At 34.5% G+C, this 18198-nt stretch overlaps 1 protein-coding gene across 7 annotated transcripts in view; it reads left to right on the forward strand.

The window, feature by feature from the left end:
• The window catches only part of ZNF148 (zinc finger protein 148), a 108216-nt gene extending 94438 nt beyond the window's left edge, over positions 1 to 13778 (forward strand). For 5 of the 7 annotated variants that reach the window (XM_011367975.2, XM_011367892.2, XM_023519869.1 and 2 more), the window contains 2 exons: positions 6858 to 6976; positions 7303 to 13772. In XM_011367975.2, coding sequence (XP_011366277.1) covers positions 6858 to 6976; positions 7303 to 8901 — 1718 coding nt within the window. In that variant the 3' untranslated portion in view covers positions 8902 to 13772. Of the gene's footprint in view, positions 1 to 6857; positions 6977 to 7302 lie in introns of all 7 variants that reach the window. The other 2 variants (XM_011367680.2, XM_011367829.2) reach the window with 1 other exon arrangement.
• Positions 13779 to 18198: the final 4420 nt, after the last annotated feature.

Genomic DNA, 18198 nt, shown 5'->3' on the forward strand with positions numbered 1-18198 from the left:
GGGCAGGTCTACAAATTGGGTGGGGCGAGGTCTCAGAGGATCACCAGGATTGGATGAAAGATGTTAGCCAAGTTGTTGGATACTCAGACTTAGTGCCCATCTGTACCAGTGCTTACGTGCAGGGTTGGGGGAGGGCTCAGCAGTGGAACAAATGCCTCCTGCCAGGCCACCCCTCCAGCCCTGAAGCCAGACAATTCAGTTGTATGTCCCAGTCGTTTTTTGAGCTCCTGCCCCAGCAATGAACCTCAGAGCTAGTGAGCCCGTCAGTAAGTCTGTGCGCGGGCTCTTCAAGAGGAACAAGTTGGGCTCTAGCAGCCCTCCATCTCACTCAGCCTTAATCTCTGCAGGTTTTCACAGCCAGAATTTATTGTCCGTGTCTTCCTAGTAATGGAATCCCGGGCTAGGGATCTTGATGTGGGCCTGGGATCCCTCGCTCCTCAGGGGGATCCTTTACAAGGAGATGTCCCTATTGATTCTCAAATGCTACACGAGTGTGGGACCAGCCCATTTTGCATCTCCGCCGCTCCTACCAGTCTTGTTATGGTTGCTTCCGTATATTCTCAGTTGGAGGACTGTTATTCAGCTAGATTTCAGCTGTTTCTGGATGGTTGTTCTGTAATTTAGTTGTAATTTTGATGTCATGGGAGCAGGTGCGCACAGTGTGTACCTACTCCAACATCTTGACTGGAAATCTAGTCTTTATAAAGTTTTTATAAACCATCAAGGAAAAGATGAACAGCCTAATAAAAATAATAGGTGAAAGATATGCCTAGACAGTTCACAGAAAAGAATGTATAAAATGACTCAACCTCATACCGAGATATCGTTTTTTCACCTATTAGATTTGCAGTCATCAGGAAGTTTAAAAACATAGTAGTGTATGGCAAGGTTTTAGGGAGTCACATGGCTGATAGGGATACACATTTACAACTGTGGAGACCAATTTGATAATGTATTTCAAAATCACAGGTTTATTCTTTGACCGGAAATTGTTTTTGATAAGTTATCCTACAAATGTGTGAATTAATATATTTACAACATATTTATTAACAACATTTATAATAAGATATGTTCAGAAATAATAGGGAACTGGTTAAATAAATTGTAGTATGTTTATCAGTGAAAGATATCAGCTGTCAGAGATAGCTCTTTTTCCTCTGTTAAGATCTCCAAGCTATTGAAGAAAAAAAAATGATGCAGAACTCTGAATAAAATATGGTATTTTTGTATAAAAAAGAGGGAAAAATTAAAATCTGTATATTTGCTTATGATTGTGTCAAGAAGTTCTGGAAAAAAAAAACCACAAGTAAATAAATGTAGTAACTTATGGAGGGGCAAAGATAGGAGGAAGACTTTTTCCATTTATGTTGTTTTGATTTTTTTGTTTGTTTGAACCATGTAAGTTACATTACCTAAACCAGAGATTCTTAAAGGACAAAACTTAAGTTTTAAAAAGTCTTATTTCTGAAATGGCTAGTTAGAAGAAGAGAAAAATAAATGAGAGAAAGATATGAAGAAAGATGGTAGCTTAAAAAGGGGGTGGAGAATACATACTAAAGGAGAACAAAAGACAAGATTAGATATATGGATAACAAGAGTGGGTAATTTAAAAAGATGACTGGAAGGTGAGTTTGCATGTATTTCATCTTTGGCTTACTTAGCTATCATAATTCTGTTTAGTTTGGGGGAACTGTAGGGACTCGTTATTAATAACAAACATTTATACAAATCACTTTTAAGACATTGATATTTTGCGTACATTTTTGCTAAAGGAAATTTCTTAATGTTGCTTCTAGTTAAGTAAGCTGTTAATTCTCAATCATCTATTAGAATGTGATAGATAATAAATATGAATTTTCCCCAGTTAATTTATTTTGAGTTTAATTGCTAGCTCCTTCAGGAGAGAAATAACTTCTTGTTACTTTGCATGGAATTGTGTTATCATGCAATATTTTTTTAATCGTAACTTTATTGAGATATAATTTATAATATCAAACAATCCTACCCCTGTAAGGTGTGCAGTTCAGTAGTTTATTCACAGAGTTGTACAACTGTCACCACAATCTAATTTTTAGAACATTTTCATCACACTGAAATACTGTGCCTGATCTTCACAATGCTTGTCAGTCTTTAAGTTACTGATTGTCTCAGTGGGTTTGCTTATTCTGGATATTTCATATATATGGAATCATACAGTAGGTAGTCTTTGTGTCTAGCTCCTTTTACTTCGCATGTTTTACAGGTTCATTATTGTTATAGTGTGTACTTTGTTACTTTTTATAGCTGAGTAATATTCTTTGTATGGATATACCACATTTTGTTTATTTGTTCATCAGTTGATAGACATTTGGATTGTTTTTACTTTTTAGCTATTATGAATAATGATGCTATGAATATTCATGTATAAGTTTTGTGTGGATATATGTTTTCGGTTCTCTTGGGTTTATGCTTTGGAGTAGAATTGCTGAGTCATATGGTAACTCTATGTTTAACATTTTAAGGATCTGTAAACTTGTTTTCCAAACCAGTTCTACCATTTTATAATCTTAACAGCTATATATGAGGGTTCCAGTTTTTTCACATCCGTGCCAGCACTTGTTATTGTCCTTTTTTTAAAAAAATTTTAACTATCCTATTGAGTGTTGAGTGGTGTTTCATTGTTCTTTTTTAAAAGATATTTTTATTACTAATTTATTTTTTTTAATTCCCCCGCTCCACTTCCACCCCTGACCTACGGATGTTGCCGTCTCCCCTTAAGAGCTGGATCTCTGAAAGCAGGGCATCTCCTTCCACGTGCTCATGGTGCACACCTGGGGCCTGGTGCACCTGGGATATGGTCTGTGGCTCTACCTGGGACGCGAACCCAGGACCTTCTGCGCGCAAAGCAGACATGCTAACCACTACTCTGTGGAACCGCCCTGTTTCATTGTGTTCTTGATTTGTACTTCCCTAATGAGTAATGATGTTGAACATCTTTTCATGTACTTCTTGGCTGTTCGTATATCTTCTTCGGTGAAATATCCATTCAGATCCATCACCTATTTTTAAATTAGATTATTTGTCTTTTCACTGTTTAATTGTAAGAGTTCTTTTTGTATACCAAATGCATATCCCTTATCGGATATATGACTTCTGAGTGTTTTACCCCATTCCATGGGTTGTCTTTTACTTTTTTAAAAAACATAACATGAAGTTTATTATTTTAATTATATTTTAAGTGTACATTTTGTGGCATGATATACATTTACAACATTGCGTAACCAAACAAAAACCTTGTAACTATTAAGCAATAACTCAACTCCCCTTTCCTCCTTTCCCTAATTCCCAGTAACCTCTGTTCTACTTTCTGTCCCTATGAATTTGCCTACTCTAGGTAACTCATGTAAGTAGAATCTTCAGTATTTGTCCTTTTTGTATCTGGCTTCTTTCACTTAGCATATTTTCTTCAAGGTTCATCCATGTGGTAGCATGTTTCAGAATTTTATTCCTTTTTATGGCTTAATATTTTTTATATGTGCATACCACATTTTGTTTTCCTATTCATCTGTTTATGGACATTTGGATTGCCTTCATCTTTTGGTTATTATAAATAATGCTGCTATGAGCATTAGTATACGAATGTCTGACTCAGTCCCTGTATTCAGTTCTTTTGGGCATGTACCTAGGAGAATTGCTGGGTCATACGGTAATTCTGTTTTGCATTTTAGGGAACCTCCAAACTATTTCCCACAGCAGCAATATCATTTTGTCTTCCTTTTCTTGATAATACCCTTTGGAGCATAAAAGTTTTTAATTTTGAGGAAATACATTCTGTTTATTTTTTGTTAGGTTGCTTGTGCTTTTGCTATATCTAAGAAATCATTGCCTAATCACAAGTCAAGATTTCTTCCTATGTTTTCTTCTAATGGTTTCAGTTCTCACATTTAGGCCTGTGATCCATTTTGATTTAATTTTTGTTTTATTTTTGTATATTTTTGATGTGAGTTAGGAGTCCAACTCCATTCTTTTGTGTGTGGGTATCAGATTGTTCCAGCATCATTGTCAAAAAGACATTCTTTCCCCATTGAAGTGTCTTGGCACCTATGTTGAAAATCAGTTGACCATAAATGCAGGGTTTATTTCTGGACTCTCAATTCTTTTCCTTAATATATATGTCTGTCCTTGTGCCATTATCACACTATCTTCCTTATTACTGTAGTTTTATAGTAAGTGTTGAAATTGGGAGGTGTGAGTCTTCCTACTTAGTTTTTCTGTTTCAGGGATTGTTTTGCCAATTCTGGATCTCTTGCATTTCCATATGAATTTTAGGATCAGGTTGTCAGTTTCTGCTTTGACTCTGTAGATCAGCTTTGGGAATATTACCATCTTAATAGTATTAAGTCTTCTAATCCATGAATATCGTGCAGAATTAATTGAATTCTAAGCAATTTACTAATATTCCTTTTTATCCTTTCTCGCTTTTGAGAAATTACTTTCTGACCTTAATGAGCTTTATCATCTACATTCTTTATTTAAAAATATATACCTATTCTGTTAAAATTATTATCTGTACTCATCTTCCCTTTTCATCCTAGTCTCTCTGGGATCTTGTTCGTTTGATTATTCACCAAAATATTTCATTTCAACTTTAATTCAGTATTCATAGTCAATTTTTTACTTTAATGGCTCCTTCCTCTCTGCCTTCAAATAAATGTCTCTCCGTCTTCAACAATACTTACTCTTGAATGGATGCCTTATTTTTCTTTTCATCTCCTTTTTCTCATTTCTTCACTTCTAGACTTCTTTAATAGGTGGTCTCTTCCAGCTTCCATTGCTTCATTAGTTATTCACGCATTATCCCCTTTGCCAAGTGCCTTAATGCCTTAACTTTTCTGGACTTCAGTGTTTCTTTTTTTGTAAAATAAGTGAATTGATCTGTATTAGTTGTGTTAAGCTCTCATTCTAGCCTCTGAGTCCTCGCAGTCATTACTCAGAGCTCTAAGTATACAAAAGTGGAACTGTTCTGTTCTGAATTTTGGGTGACGTGCATAGAGCTATTTGCCACACCAGCATTAGCCTTTGGGGCCTTTATGAAACCCCCAAGAGTACAGTTTGAAAGTTATTGCAAAGTCACTGCAGCCTTAAAACTTAGTAGCTCTATAGCAATTACTGAAGTTACATTTTTGAAAGTTTAAAATAATTTACTTGTTGCACAATTAAATTCTCTTCATCAGGCACCATTTCTTCTGGATATTTTACAATATCTAAACCCTTAGTTGCTCGGTTATTCCCCACTAACTTTCTTTTTCTTGGCTTTAATCCCATACACACAATCTCTTCAGGTGCTACTTAGCTTAGATTCTAACACTGCCAAGAAGCTTTTCCAGTTTATATCAGCTCCCCGTAACATTTTTTTCCATTAATAATCCATTAATAATCCCTTATGCTATCAATTTGGCACTTAAAAATTGCACAAAGTATTTTGAGCTATATAAAGATAACTTAGGCCCAGATTCAAACCTAAAGAAATGTAATCTACTAGAAGAATAGAGATGTACAATAAAATTATTGAGATGAAAGCAATGAGTGCCAAAGGAGAAGTACAAATGAAGTTCTGTGGAAGTTTAAAGAAGATAAAGATAATTTTCCCCTTGGAGAATAGGGCAAAGTATCTCAGAGGAGATGGGTTGGGTCTTGAAGGGAATGTAGTACTTTAACACGGTTGGGCATTCCTAACTGAAGGTGCGGCTTGGGCATTCCTAACTGAAGGAGCAGCGTGAGTTAAGGCAGAGGTAGAAAAGTGTGAGATCGTAGGTATTTTGATTTGGTTGGAGGACAAAGTTAAGAAGAGAAATAGTGGGATATAAACTTGTAAAGGCAAACCAGAGCTGGACATAGTTTTGTTATGTCTTTATGATATGTGTATCTTGTTTTCCCAGTTATGTTATTGAACTCTTTGAAGGCAAGTAGTATGTCTTTAACCTCCTATGGAAGAGTTATGGGTAGTGGAGAAGTATTTAGTAAAATTTTGTTGAGTGTATGAAAGGTAGAAACAGTAGTTTCCCAAACAAGCGTTTTTCAGGGTAACTTCTTTCATACCCTTCTGTTTATTTAGATTGTGGTTTCATCAGTAAAAACTATTTTATATCCCCACAGTAATAGTTCCTTATCTCTAAGAAGTCTTTAAGAGATTTTTAAAATATGAGGGGGGCAGGGGAGCGGGGATGTTGTGTGTCCAGTTAACAGTGCTCAGTTTTACTCGTTTCCAGAAGGACATGAGAAATGCTGGTCTGAGTTGAGAAAAATGGAATATAAACAAACTACTTTTGAAACTTAGTCACGAAGCTCTTTTTATGTTTTAATAAATTAGATTTTTAAGACTATTTTTCTAGGATTCAGATTTCATTTAACCAGAAATATTTTTTAAAGAAATTAAGAATTAAAAAATTGTACCCAAGAATTGTGTTGAACCGTATATGGGTAACATTTCTCTCTTCAAAAATCTTTTTAAAATATTATTTTGCATGATTAAAAAAGATTAGAAACATCAGCTACTCTACTGAAACAGTGTTCATGTTGCTATAAATTCCTGGCACTATTGGTCTCTATGGAAAGAATATGTTACATATACACATAATTGAAAGTTTCAGCAGGGAAATCGAGTATGCCTGCTTTCAGCTACTTGTTTTCAATGGCATATGCCAATCTCTTTTATTTTTATAAAGCAAAATATTCTTGAAAAATTAAATCGGAAGAAATCTTTAGGGGAAACTCATTTAAAAAGAAAATAATGACAACTCAAAACCTATTTATTTAGAGATTCTTTTAATTTATTATTTTACAATATTTTTGTTTAAACTTTCTATATCATGTACTAGGTGAAAAACCATTTCGCTGTGATGAATGTGGTATGAGATTCATACAAAAATATCATATGGAAAGGCATAAGAGAACTCACAGTGGAGAAAAACCTTACCAGTGTGAATACTGTTTACAGGTAAGAGGTGGTTTGAAATTCTTTTTTTTTTTTTTTTAATCCACGTCATTGAGGTTTGAACATTTGAAAATTCTTCTATCCTAAATTAAATTATAAAATAATTCTGATAAATTAAATTAGAAACTGTTATTACTAGAACTATTTGAAGAACTTCCCAACTGCTAGTTGGTTAGATTTATAATAGATAATTGGCTTGGCAAATTAATTTGGAACTGTCTACATTATTATACTTCTATCTGTCTTTATATTAATTGCTTTTTTCTTTTCCTTTTCTTGGTTGACCAAAAACACGAACTGAAACAAAAAACTCACTCTGAATTCAACAGTATTTTTCCAGAACAGATCGTGTATTGAAACATAAACGTATGTGCCATGAAAATCATGACAAAAAACTGAACAGATGTGCCATCAAAGGTGGCCTTCTGACATCCGAGGAGGATTCTGGCTTTTCTACATCACCAAAAGATAACTCACTGCCAAAAAAGAAAAGGCAGAAAACCGAGAAAAAATCATCTGGGATGGACAAAGAGAGTGCTTTGGACAAATCTGACCTGAAGAAAGACAAAAATGATTACTTGCCTCTTTATTCTTCAAGTACTAAAGTAAAAGATGAGTATATGGTAGCTGAGTATGCTGTTGAAATGCCACATTCTTCGGTTGGGGGATCGCATTTAGAAGATGCATCAGGAGAAATACATCCACCTAAGTTGGTTCTCAAAAAAATTAACAGTAAAAGAAGTCTGAAACAGCCACTGGAGCAAAATCAAACAATTTCACCTTTATCCACATATGAAGAGAGCAAAGTTTCAAAGTATGCTTTTGAGCTTGTGGATAAACAAGCTTTACTGGACTCAGAAGGCAGTGCTGACATTGATCAGGTTGATAACTTGCAAGAGGGGCCCAGTAAACCTGTGCATAGCAGTACCAATTATGATGATGCCATGCAGTTTTTGAAGAAGAAGCGATACCTTCAGGCAGCAAGTAACACCAATAGAGAGTATGCACTGAATGTGGGTACCATAGCCTCTCAGCCTTCTGTAACACAAGCAGCGGTGGCAAGTGTCATCGATGAAAGTACCACAGCATCCATACTAGATTCACAGGCACTGAATGTGGAGATTAAGAGTAATCATGACAAAAATGTTATTCCAGATGAGGTACTGCAGACTCTGTTGGATCATTATTCCCATAAAGCTAATGGACAGCATGAGATATCATTCAGTGTTGCGGACACAGAGGTGACTTCTAGCATATCAATAAATTCTTCAGAAGTACCTGAGGTCACCCAGTCAGAGAATGTTGGATCAAGCTCCCAAGCATCCTCATCAGATAAAGCCAACATGTTGCAGGAATATTCGAAGTTTCTGCAGCAGGCTTTGGACAGAACTAGCCAAAATGATGCCTATTTGAATAGCCCGAGCCTTAACTTTGTGACTGATAACCAGACCCTTCCAAATCAGCCAGCATTCTCTTCCATAGACAAGCAAGTCTATGCAGCCATGCCCATCAATAGCTTTCGATCAGGAATGAATTCTCCACTAAGAACAACTCCGGATAAGTCCCACTTTGGACTAATAGTTGGTGATTCACAGCACTCATTTCCCTTTTCAGGTGATGAGACAAACCATGCTTCTGCCACATCAACACAGGACTTTCTGGATCAAGTGACTTCTCAGAAGAAAGCTGAGGCTCAGCCTGTCCACCAAGCTTACCAAATGAGCTCCTTTGAACAGCCCTTCCGTGCTCCATATCATGGATCAAGAGCTGGAATAGCTACTCAATTTAGCACTGCCAATGGACAGGTGAACCTTCGGGGACCAGGGACAAGTGCTGAATTTCCAGAATTTCCCTTGGTGAATGTAAATGATAATAGAGCTGGGATGACATCCTCACCTGATGCCACAACTGGCCAGACTTTTGGCTAAAAAAATGTGTAAATAATACTGGCACTTTAGAACAGATTAATCAAGAGTGGGGTTACTCTGTGTAAATGGAGTGCTGTACAGATTTAAAAGCAATGCGATATAACAAGTTAAGCTGATATGAATAGCAAGATAATCCAATAACTGCATTTTGTTTGGTTAGTCAGCATTCTTTGAACTGCCTTACATGTTGTCACCTTTATAGAAGCAATGCATTACTTGTTTTAGATCAGAAACTTGCTATTCCACCTACACCACATTTAAAAGGAAAAAAAAAAAAAAAGACTTTCGCACAATTGTTTCCTAACTGATAACATTGTACATTCTTAGGAGGTTAGTAATTGTGTGAAATTTACTCATACTGTTTCTTAAGTTTTTCAGCATAGTCATTGCACTTCAGCAGGGAATCTGAGTATACTTTACAGAGTGAACTTAAAAGTTTAACTATCAAGAGATTATGGCTTAAATAAATTAGTGTGTCCTATGGGGGAAAAGAAACCAAGAAACCACCTTTTAAAAAGAATGATATGCCATATACCCTTGATTTTCATTTTGCGTTATATTGACATGTTTTTTTTTTTTTGAGAAAAAAAAAATAATAAAAATCTGATAGTCTAAGACTCCACTATTTAAAAGCCTAATTACTTTTAAAATATGCATACTTTCAAAACTTTTACCAAAATACGTAACTGTTGAAGCATTCACTTCTCTATGGAAGTATGCATATTGGTGTCAGTTTCTTTGTACAGTTGTACCTAGATATTTTTTATGATTTTTCATGTGCAGGTATCAAGATTTTGAAGTTTTAGTAAGAAGATATTCTGTAGATTACATTCCCAAGAACATAATGCTTACACAAAATGTATATTCCATGTTTTAAAGCTTAATTGTATTTTACTTTACATATACATTTCAGTTAACATAGAGCACTTAGAATCTATTTGGTATTTTTGATTTCTCAAAGTAAAAAGATTAGATTTTTAGGTTGATATGGTTGTGTCATAATCATCTCATAATTGACAATTTTAATTTTGGGCAATAAAAGGAAATTGGGTATCTTTGGAACTGTAAGACCTGGTTTAATCCTTTTCTTTCTTGAATCTTGATAGATTGGATAATTAAACAATATCCAGAGAAACTAAAGAAATGGGCATTTTAATTGCTTATTTTATCTTGAGTTACTTTTTAACGAACACTGCTCATTACAGTTTTACAAACCAAAAGTGTTTACTAACTCCAGTAACTACAGTTTCTTTTCCAGCTAGACGAGTGATCAGAAACTTTTTGTTGCATTTCAAAATCTAAATAAACTACAGACTTTATCCTTATACCACGAATGTTTTTTTTTTTTTTTTGATACTTTGTCTTAAAATAATACAGCATGGTACAATAAATAGTGCTTATATATACATATATGTACTTTTCTGAAGAATGATGGTTTGAGTTACACATTGGACAGTTTAAATTTTTGGAAAATAACAAATTTTATTGATTTTATCTTATTTAATGTTTCAACTTTTTTTTTTAAGTTTCTGTCATCTTTGTCACAGTGAACATACTAATATAGCACCAGTGATAATCTAAAATTAATACCCTTGGAAAATGAAACTTTATCGTTAATTTCCATTTTAACTTTTATATTAGCCCTATAGATCTGTAATCTTTGCTTTAGTATAGAACATTATACATTTAAATTATTTTTTTCTTTTATTTAATGTTATCCCAAGATCGTTCTCTCGTTAAGAAGGGAACAAAGATGTATTCATCCTTAACATCTTTTACATTTATTTTGAACATATTGGTGTTTTTATTATAAGGAATATAAATTATCTTTAATATGGTTTCCTCTACACTTTGGTTATTAAGCTTTGCTTGAAATGTTCATTTTTCCATTTGACAGCTTTCTCTGCTGCCATATTTTTCAAGAATTTTAGACTTCTTTGAAGTAGATATTTAAGTTCTGCCATTATCGACTCTTAAAAATGGTGTGTGTTATGTTGCACATCACTTTTGCAAGAAGGCTTCATTCAGGTGAGATGTTAAAAATGAAACTGTGCACTCCCTAGGTAGACATTTGTATTTTTCTCATACTGCTATTTGATGATAGTAGGCCTTTATTTCCTGAGTTGATTTTTTTTTTTTTTTTGAGCCTGATCAAAAATTTCTATTTAGAACTTGGTGTAGTTCTTGGTACATTATAGTTTTTGTTTGTTTTAACATCACCTGCACAGTTTTTAGAATGTGACTCTACTGCTGAGCAGTTAGGGTAAACTAAAGAAGGAAGGCCTTTGAAAATGGTAGTTATGCAAACAGAATTTCAGGTGTTGCATTCCTGTCTTCAGTACATTTATTTAAATCTGTATAATGGCAGACATTTCTACCACATTATAAGCATTTTTTAGATAAGCGATATTTTGGCATAACTTATTGACTTACCATTTAAGTATAGTTATTATTCTCTTACTGTGAAATTCTAAATGCCTACCAGAGCTACCTTGTATAAACATCTCAACATTTTGGGTTTCCCAGTTTGGTTTAGAAAGTTATTTAATTTCTGTTTGGGCATTAATAGAGAAAGCAAGTAGCCTTTTGTGCTGCTTTAGATCAGAATATTGAGGATATGAGATATCCTTCTGCAATTTGTGTTTCTCATTACTTTCAGTGAGCAAATTGTTCTATTAAAACATGCTCTTACCCCCTTCTACTTTTGGTCAATATGAATGAGGTGTGCTTTTTCACTTAGGACCTACTCCCGTTTGAAGATTGGAAACATCACATTAGATGAGGTAATATCTCTTGATCAGCTTCTAAAAGCTTTTTTTTTTTTTTTTTTGACATTGCACACATTTTGTTTGGTTCAGAATATCTTGAGTGGGTTTTAAATTCTGGCGGTCTCCTTGCAAATTTTCTACTTGATGCCATAAAAATCCATCCTTTTAGCTCTGGCTGAGGACTGTCAGTGGTTGGGTAATTTTCTCTTTGAGAGGCAAAAGAGGCCTTGTGCTCAGGGTGGGCTTTCATTTCCACAGGTGAGAGAAACTTGCAAAGTGCCAGCTAGGTTAGATCTTTTGCCACTTCTTTCATTTTATTAATTTGGGTTTTTAAAGGGCTGTTAAAAAAAAAAAAAAAGCCGGGATACTTTAAAAGTAGGCATTACTCTAACTACATTTCCTAGACTTAGACCATGTTAAATTAGAACTCGTTTTTTTCACAGTATATTTACTTGAAGAAGCACTATTATAATCAGTGAGACCTTTTTTGATTCTGCAATTTAATTTAAACTTTTTCCGTTTCAAATTACCTTTATTTCAGGGAAATAATTTTCCAATTGTTTTTGCTATATTCTGCAAATAAAAACCGTATGTTTCCTTTATTCACTTAAACTTTGGTAGGAAACAAACTAGAGCAGACAAACATTTCTTGTGTTTGTTGCTTTCTTTAATCCAATGGATAAAAAAGTAAAACCCTGTAAACATTATTTTATTTTTTTATGCAATACCATGCTGTAAATATGGTTCATCAAATAAGGATGTACCTATGATTAAATCTTTAATTCTGCACAGTTAGAGTTTATATATAAACGTGTCTTGACAATCAAGGACTTTTATGTGAGTCTTCCTTTATGATGTTTATTAATGTTATGCATTCCATTTGTTTTGAAGTGAGTACCAATGTGCTAATTTGTATTGTCTGAAAGTATGTAATGTTTTTACAGCTTGTTTTTAAGAATCTGTAAATATGTACAAACAAATCACAGTACTGCTTTATGTTAGAAGGCATATGATGTTGTACTGTATGTAAGCAATAATACATAGCAGTGCTAACTTTACAAGTAGCATCAGGAAAGTTCTAAAAACATTTCAAGAGTTATTATCCTTATTTCATTTAATAATGATTATCTTTAATCAGTTTTTATAAGCAAATTCCATTGTTCCTCCTATTGGAACGTAACACTGTTTACACAGCATAACTGAAGTTGCAGGGGAGACAGGCTAAATCTGACTTCATCTGTATTCACTTTCACTAAGCATTGAATGGCCTTACCACTCTTCTGCAAGATGGAGGAAGACCGCAAAACTTAGTGCCCATCACACTGAAGGAAGGGGGTGTTTTTTTTTCTGTTTCTGTACTGCTACCTAACTTTGTAGTTTGCTTTGAATTTTAATATTTGTTTCTGTTTTAGATTCAAGCCCATAAGTTTTGAGGTGACTTCAGCTCCATTGTGAAATAGTTCTCTTCATATTTCATAACTACATTTCAATCATTAACTTTCTACTTTGATTTTTAGATTCTTATTTTTCAAGCTTGATTTCTCAGCTGATGAGATGAATTAATTCAACTTCAATACAAAGAAAGACAAACCTACTGTAGTTTGAATTGAATAGATATTATACTGTACAGAACAGCTAAATATTTGAACACACATCACTGCTTTAGAAATAAAACCGCCAATTTTTAAATGTATATGACCTACATTTTATAGGAGAAATGTTTTTAAATGCTAGTCATTTATATACATGTGCTTTGAAGGATTTGCTAGTTCACTTCTGTCACTTTTTAGTACACTGGTATCTTTTATATGTAATGTATGCTTTTTATTGTAGCAAAGCATTTCAGTAGAAAGAATTTTGCAACAATATGGGGGAAATTTTTCATTGTTGGATTTGAATTATACTGGATTTTATCTGTGTAGTCTTACTTGTCTTTATTTTAATGCTGTCTGGAAGGGAACTTGGTATCCAAATAAAGCAGGTAACCTCATTTTACTTCAAGGGCATACTGTGTAGTGCTGAATTTAATCTGGAAATCTAATGACTTTGAAGAGAAACAACTTTATAAAAATTGTACAGAGGAAATTAAATGTGTGATGGAAATCCTGATGGTGGAACACGTTGAATTTTCTGATATATAGTGTTATTTTCCTGGGATCCCCTATGCCTTCTTTGTATTTCAACTAATAAAGGAAAAACCCTGTCACTGAAACTGGTAGGATAATAGGATATTCTGATTACACAGTATTACTTTTCCTATCCCATTTTCTGACCCTTTCTCAATCACTGTAAATTTTTATTTTCTATTTCCTATTGGTAATTAAACATGTACATAATGTAGACACTGTTGTATAGAACTGAATGAATTGAGTTGCTATGCTTGAACGGATAGCTAAGCGGAAATATTACAGATACTGAGAATTCATTAAATGCCAGAACAAATTTACAGGAAAAAGGGAGGTATCATGTGTCCTGGGAAGGTCACAGCAAATGTTTCTTTAATCCTCTGTGAAATAAATGTGAAAGAATCAACTACAAACTTAGTATCTGATACAAGTGGGTCTTTCCTTCCCCACCTCCCCCCAAATATATGAGCACTAAATTTCAAAATCTCAGGTGAAAATTGCTTTGCAATGAAACTTATCACATTGAAATTTTCACTGTTAAAAGATATTTGTGATATTTTTAAATACAGACTTTCATATCAGTAGTCAGCAGCCTGACAATTGAAATTCGATAAGTCAGTATATTTTAAACTATATTTTACCCTCCAAATAGAATTGTTTTTAAACAATTGGGAGGATTTTTTCTGTTTGTTTAAATACGTTTTTTATTGTCATTGTAAAAATAAAATCTTGCTTGACCCATATTATGCCATGAACGAATTGCTGAGCCTTTATAATACATTGAAAGCTTTTTTTCATGCATAATCATGGAACATAGAAATGTTCTTTAAACTGACCTATTCATTAAGAGGTTTAATGAGTTTCACAGCTTCTGGCATTAATGTCATGTAATTAATCTTGCCATTTGGAGTTTATACCATTTTATGTATTGTGATGCTAAAGAAAATTGTTTTATTTTTAATCGAGTTATTAGACTAATTTATATTTGCAAATTCTGCATTTTAAATGTGGACACTGGCTGTTTGAAAAATAAAAAAAAATACAGAATACAGTTTTATGAATAATTTCCTAGCTGAATTTTTCACAATATTCTGAACCAAATAACTATTGGTAAATATTTTAAAATGGTGGTACATAGATTAATACTATAAAGAAAGAGATGTTTATGGAATTAGCTGTTACACAAATTGGGTAAAAGTTAGGGTCTTTAGCTTCGTATAGAGCGTTATTAGGCAGTTCTAAAGTGCAGGAGTCAAATGTTACTGTCCAATATTTTAGAGTTGAAATATGTTTAACAGCTAAGAATTTATGCGATTTCTTTTTTCTTTACAGATAAATTTTATTAACCTATCATATGGGATGTTTTTTTCCATTAGTGAAGGTAGTTTTGTTTTCATCCGTTTACCACCTTGCTAGTCCCCTGTCTTGTGACCAGTGGGACACTTTGTAAGAAAGCTGTCTGCAGTTAGTGCAGTCTGGGTTCTTGAGACAAATATAGACTGGCCTTTCCAGAGATTAATCCTAGGACCTTGGCTTTATTGACATGGTGCTTTAGCCAGTTACACAAAGTAATATGGCTGATACTCTGCTGATCCATTTCCTAAGTCCCAATTTTTCTTGAATACTTAGAAATAGTAAGGAGTGGGGTCAGAAGATATTCTACATGTTACTCCTCCCACCTGAAGATTGCAAGAAAATGAAATTGAAGTCACTAGAATTAATGTGTAATTGAGTCTTACATGACAACTTATGCACAAAAGTATGAAAATATTTATGGTTATATGTTTGGATAGAATTTAAAAATTTTCTTCAGGGTGCTGGCTGTTCTTTCCCTCTTTGATGAACTTGATAAAGTGTTAGAATAAATTATATCCACTTGATGGATAAACAATGGAGTGGAAAATTTTTAGTGAACTAAAGATAAAATTTGGGTCTCGTAATTTTAGTTCGTCATTTTGAAATGTCCTTAAAAGGACATTTATAGTAAAACATTTTATGCACACGCTCGTGCAGATGTATATACATATGTGTAAGAGCTGGGATGTAGAATGTGATACGGTAAAGAGAGAATGACATTTTCAAAGTGATTTTCAAACTCGGAAAACTCAAGTTTAGAAATGGACTTGAATTGTAAAATAGAGAACATTTGAGCTTTTGCATGTTTACCCATTTATACAGATGAACCTTTAAAGTTGTAACTTGCTTAATTTTCCTTAGCTTCTCCCATCCTGAGTAAGATTCTGAAACTATGATGCCTGTGTTAAAGTGGTGAAAGAGGCCAAAGAAGTGGATTACCTGTGATAGGAATTGTGTTTTCTATTGATTTGAATCCTTACTTGCTGGGACATAGTATTTATTCAGCATTGGTCACCTATTTAGTAACAGGTATTGTGCTAGGTGCAAATAATAGATGGTCAAAACTACAAGCATCTTTATGTGAACATCTGAAAAATGTCTATGGTGTCGATTGCAAGATGCAGGATTGTACTTTAGATTACTAAAGCAAATATTGAGTGTTAAGATGTATTGGGTGCTGTGCTGAGTAATTTATATCTCATTCTTTCAGCAAATAGGTAAGTAGTAGTAATCCTTATTTTAGGATAGTTTTCTAGAAAATTTAAAAAATTCGTTCCCGAACATACAAAATACATACAGACCAATACAGTAGATATAGAGGACTTTATTAAAAACTCTCCCCTAATTAAAATCCCAAACTTATGAATAAGATTCAGACCTGGACTGTGGAACGTGGAAACAGGCTTCATTCAGAGGAACTGACCTATTTTCAGGAGTGGGAGATTAATGTTCTTACAGGGATTCACAAAAAATGCAGTAGCGGATCACCTATACCTCATTGGTGGTTGGAAATGGATACTGGGGTATGCTTTTCTGGAAGTAGAACTAACTGAACCAATGCTAATTAGTCATTCTAGCAGTCTTCACAGTGTTAATGTAATTTTGAATCTGTTGAAGTCACTCCTAGTCAGTATTCCCAGTCTGTGGTTATGTTCATGATACTCTTCACGTCAACTTCCACTAGTCCCTTATTTGAATGTTCTCTTTTCCTTGACCATTGCTCTCAAAGTGTTTGGGTCACTGTAAAACTTACCTTTAAACCTCCAGTGTGATAGCTTTCCTTTGTTTTTTAATGGGAACTCCAGCAGTATTATATAACTTTTGTCAATGATAATATGTGGGTTAAGACTCACTAGAGCACAAAATTAAATGGCAGAAAGAGGACACAACTGACTAAAAGGCATTCAGAACAACTCGGGACTTCACAGGAGACATTGGGCCGAGTGCAGTTGTCCCATGTGTTTTACCGAGTTGGCGCTCATGATTTGAGTGTAGATGATGGCACTCAAGGCATAACCAATGCTGCTGGGGACAGCTCTAAATGAGCTGTGTGTGGTCTTGTTGAAGATAGTGAGACAGCAGGAGTGTAGTTTGGTGATATTGAACAGGCCACATAGCTGGATATGGAGCAGTGAAATGAGCAGGGGACTTAGAACCCAGAGATTTTAAAGTTGTGGCTCTACCTTGATCTGTGTAGCATTGTTCAAGTAACACCCTTCCTGAGCCTCAGTTGTTCCATCTATAAGATGGGGATAATAAAAAATACCTGTCAGTTGCTATGGATATCAAATCATTTGAAATGATTTGTCAACTATAAATCAAACATTTCCTAGTTCAGAGTTTAAAAGCGGCCCAAAGGCAAGATAAAGCAGAGTTGGACAAGTGTTGGAAGCCTCACTTTAAGCAGAGCATGCAATTAATTTCTGACTTACCGACAATATCTTTTAAAAGATTGAAGAAGGTGTGAGAGGGTTGGTCCTGTGCCTTAGTAGGTAGACTCTAATAGAAATAGCTAACTGATGGTAGGTGATGCCCATTCTCTCATGCATGTTGGCTTTGTTTATCTTAAATGTTTTTTAGTATTAGTAGTTGAGGGAAATTCAAAACTGATAGTTCATCGGGAGGTTGGGAGACTCCTGGATTACTCTGTAAACTTCTTGAGGACATTTTGTTCGCAATGTAGAACAGTGCCTGCTTACACATAAGCAGGTGTAAATGAATGAGTGAGCAATTAATAGGGTAAAAGGCCTTAACAGTGAAAGTATTAGAAATGGGACTGGAGATTTGTTGGCATTAAAATGATGCTATGACTGGGGAGCTGGAAAGTACTAGCTTTCTGCTCTCTAGCACAGACTTATAAACAAAATTCCCAAAGGAGACATAAGGGTCAATGGCTGGTGGGAAAGAAAGTATCTTATGTGTTGGACCTGTTTCCCATACCTTAGCATGGAAATGGGCCAGAGGATGTGACAGGACTATAGGCCCCCAGAGCTATGTTCTCCCCATTGGCACCTTACTACCCTCTGGCTGCAGAGAAATGAGAACTC

Source organism: Pteropus vampyrus, unplaced genomic scaffold, assembly GCF_000151845.1.
Source record: "Pteropus vampyrus isolate Shadow unplaced genomic scaffold, Pvam_2.0 Scaffold1, whole genome shotgun sequence".
Classification (NCBI taxonomy): Eukaryota; Metazoa; Chordata; class Mammalia; order Chiroptera; family Pteropodidae; genus Pteropus; species Pteropus vampyrus.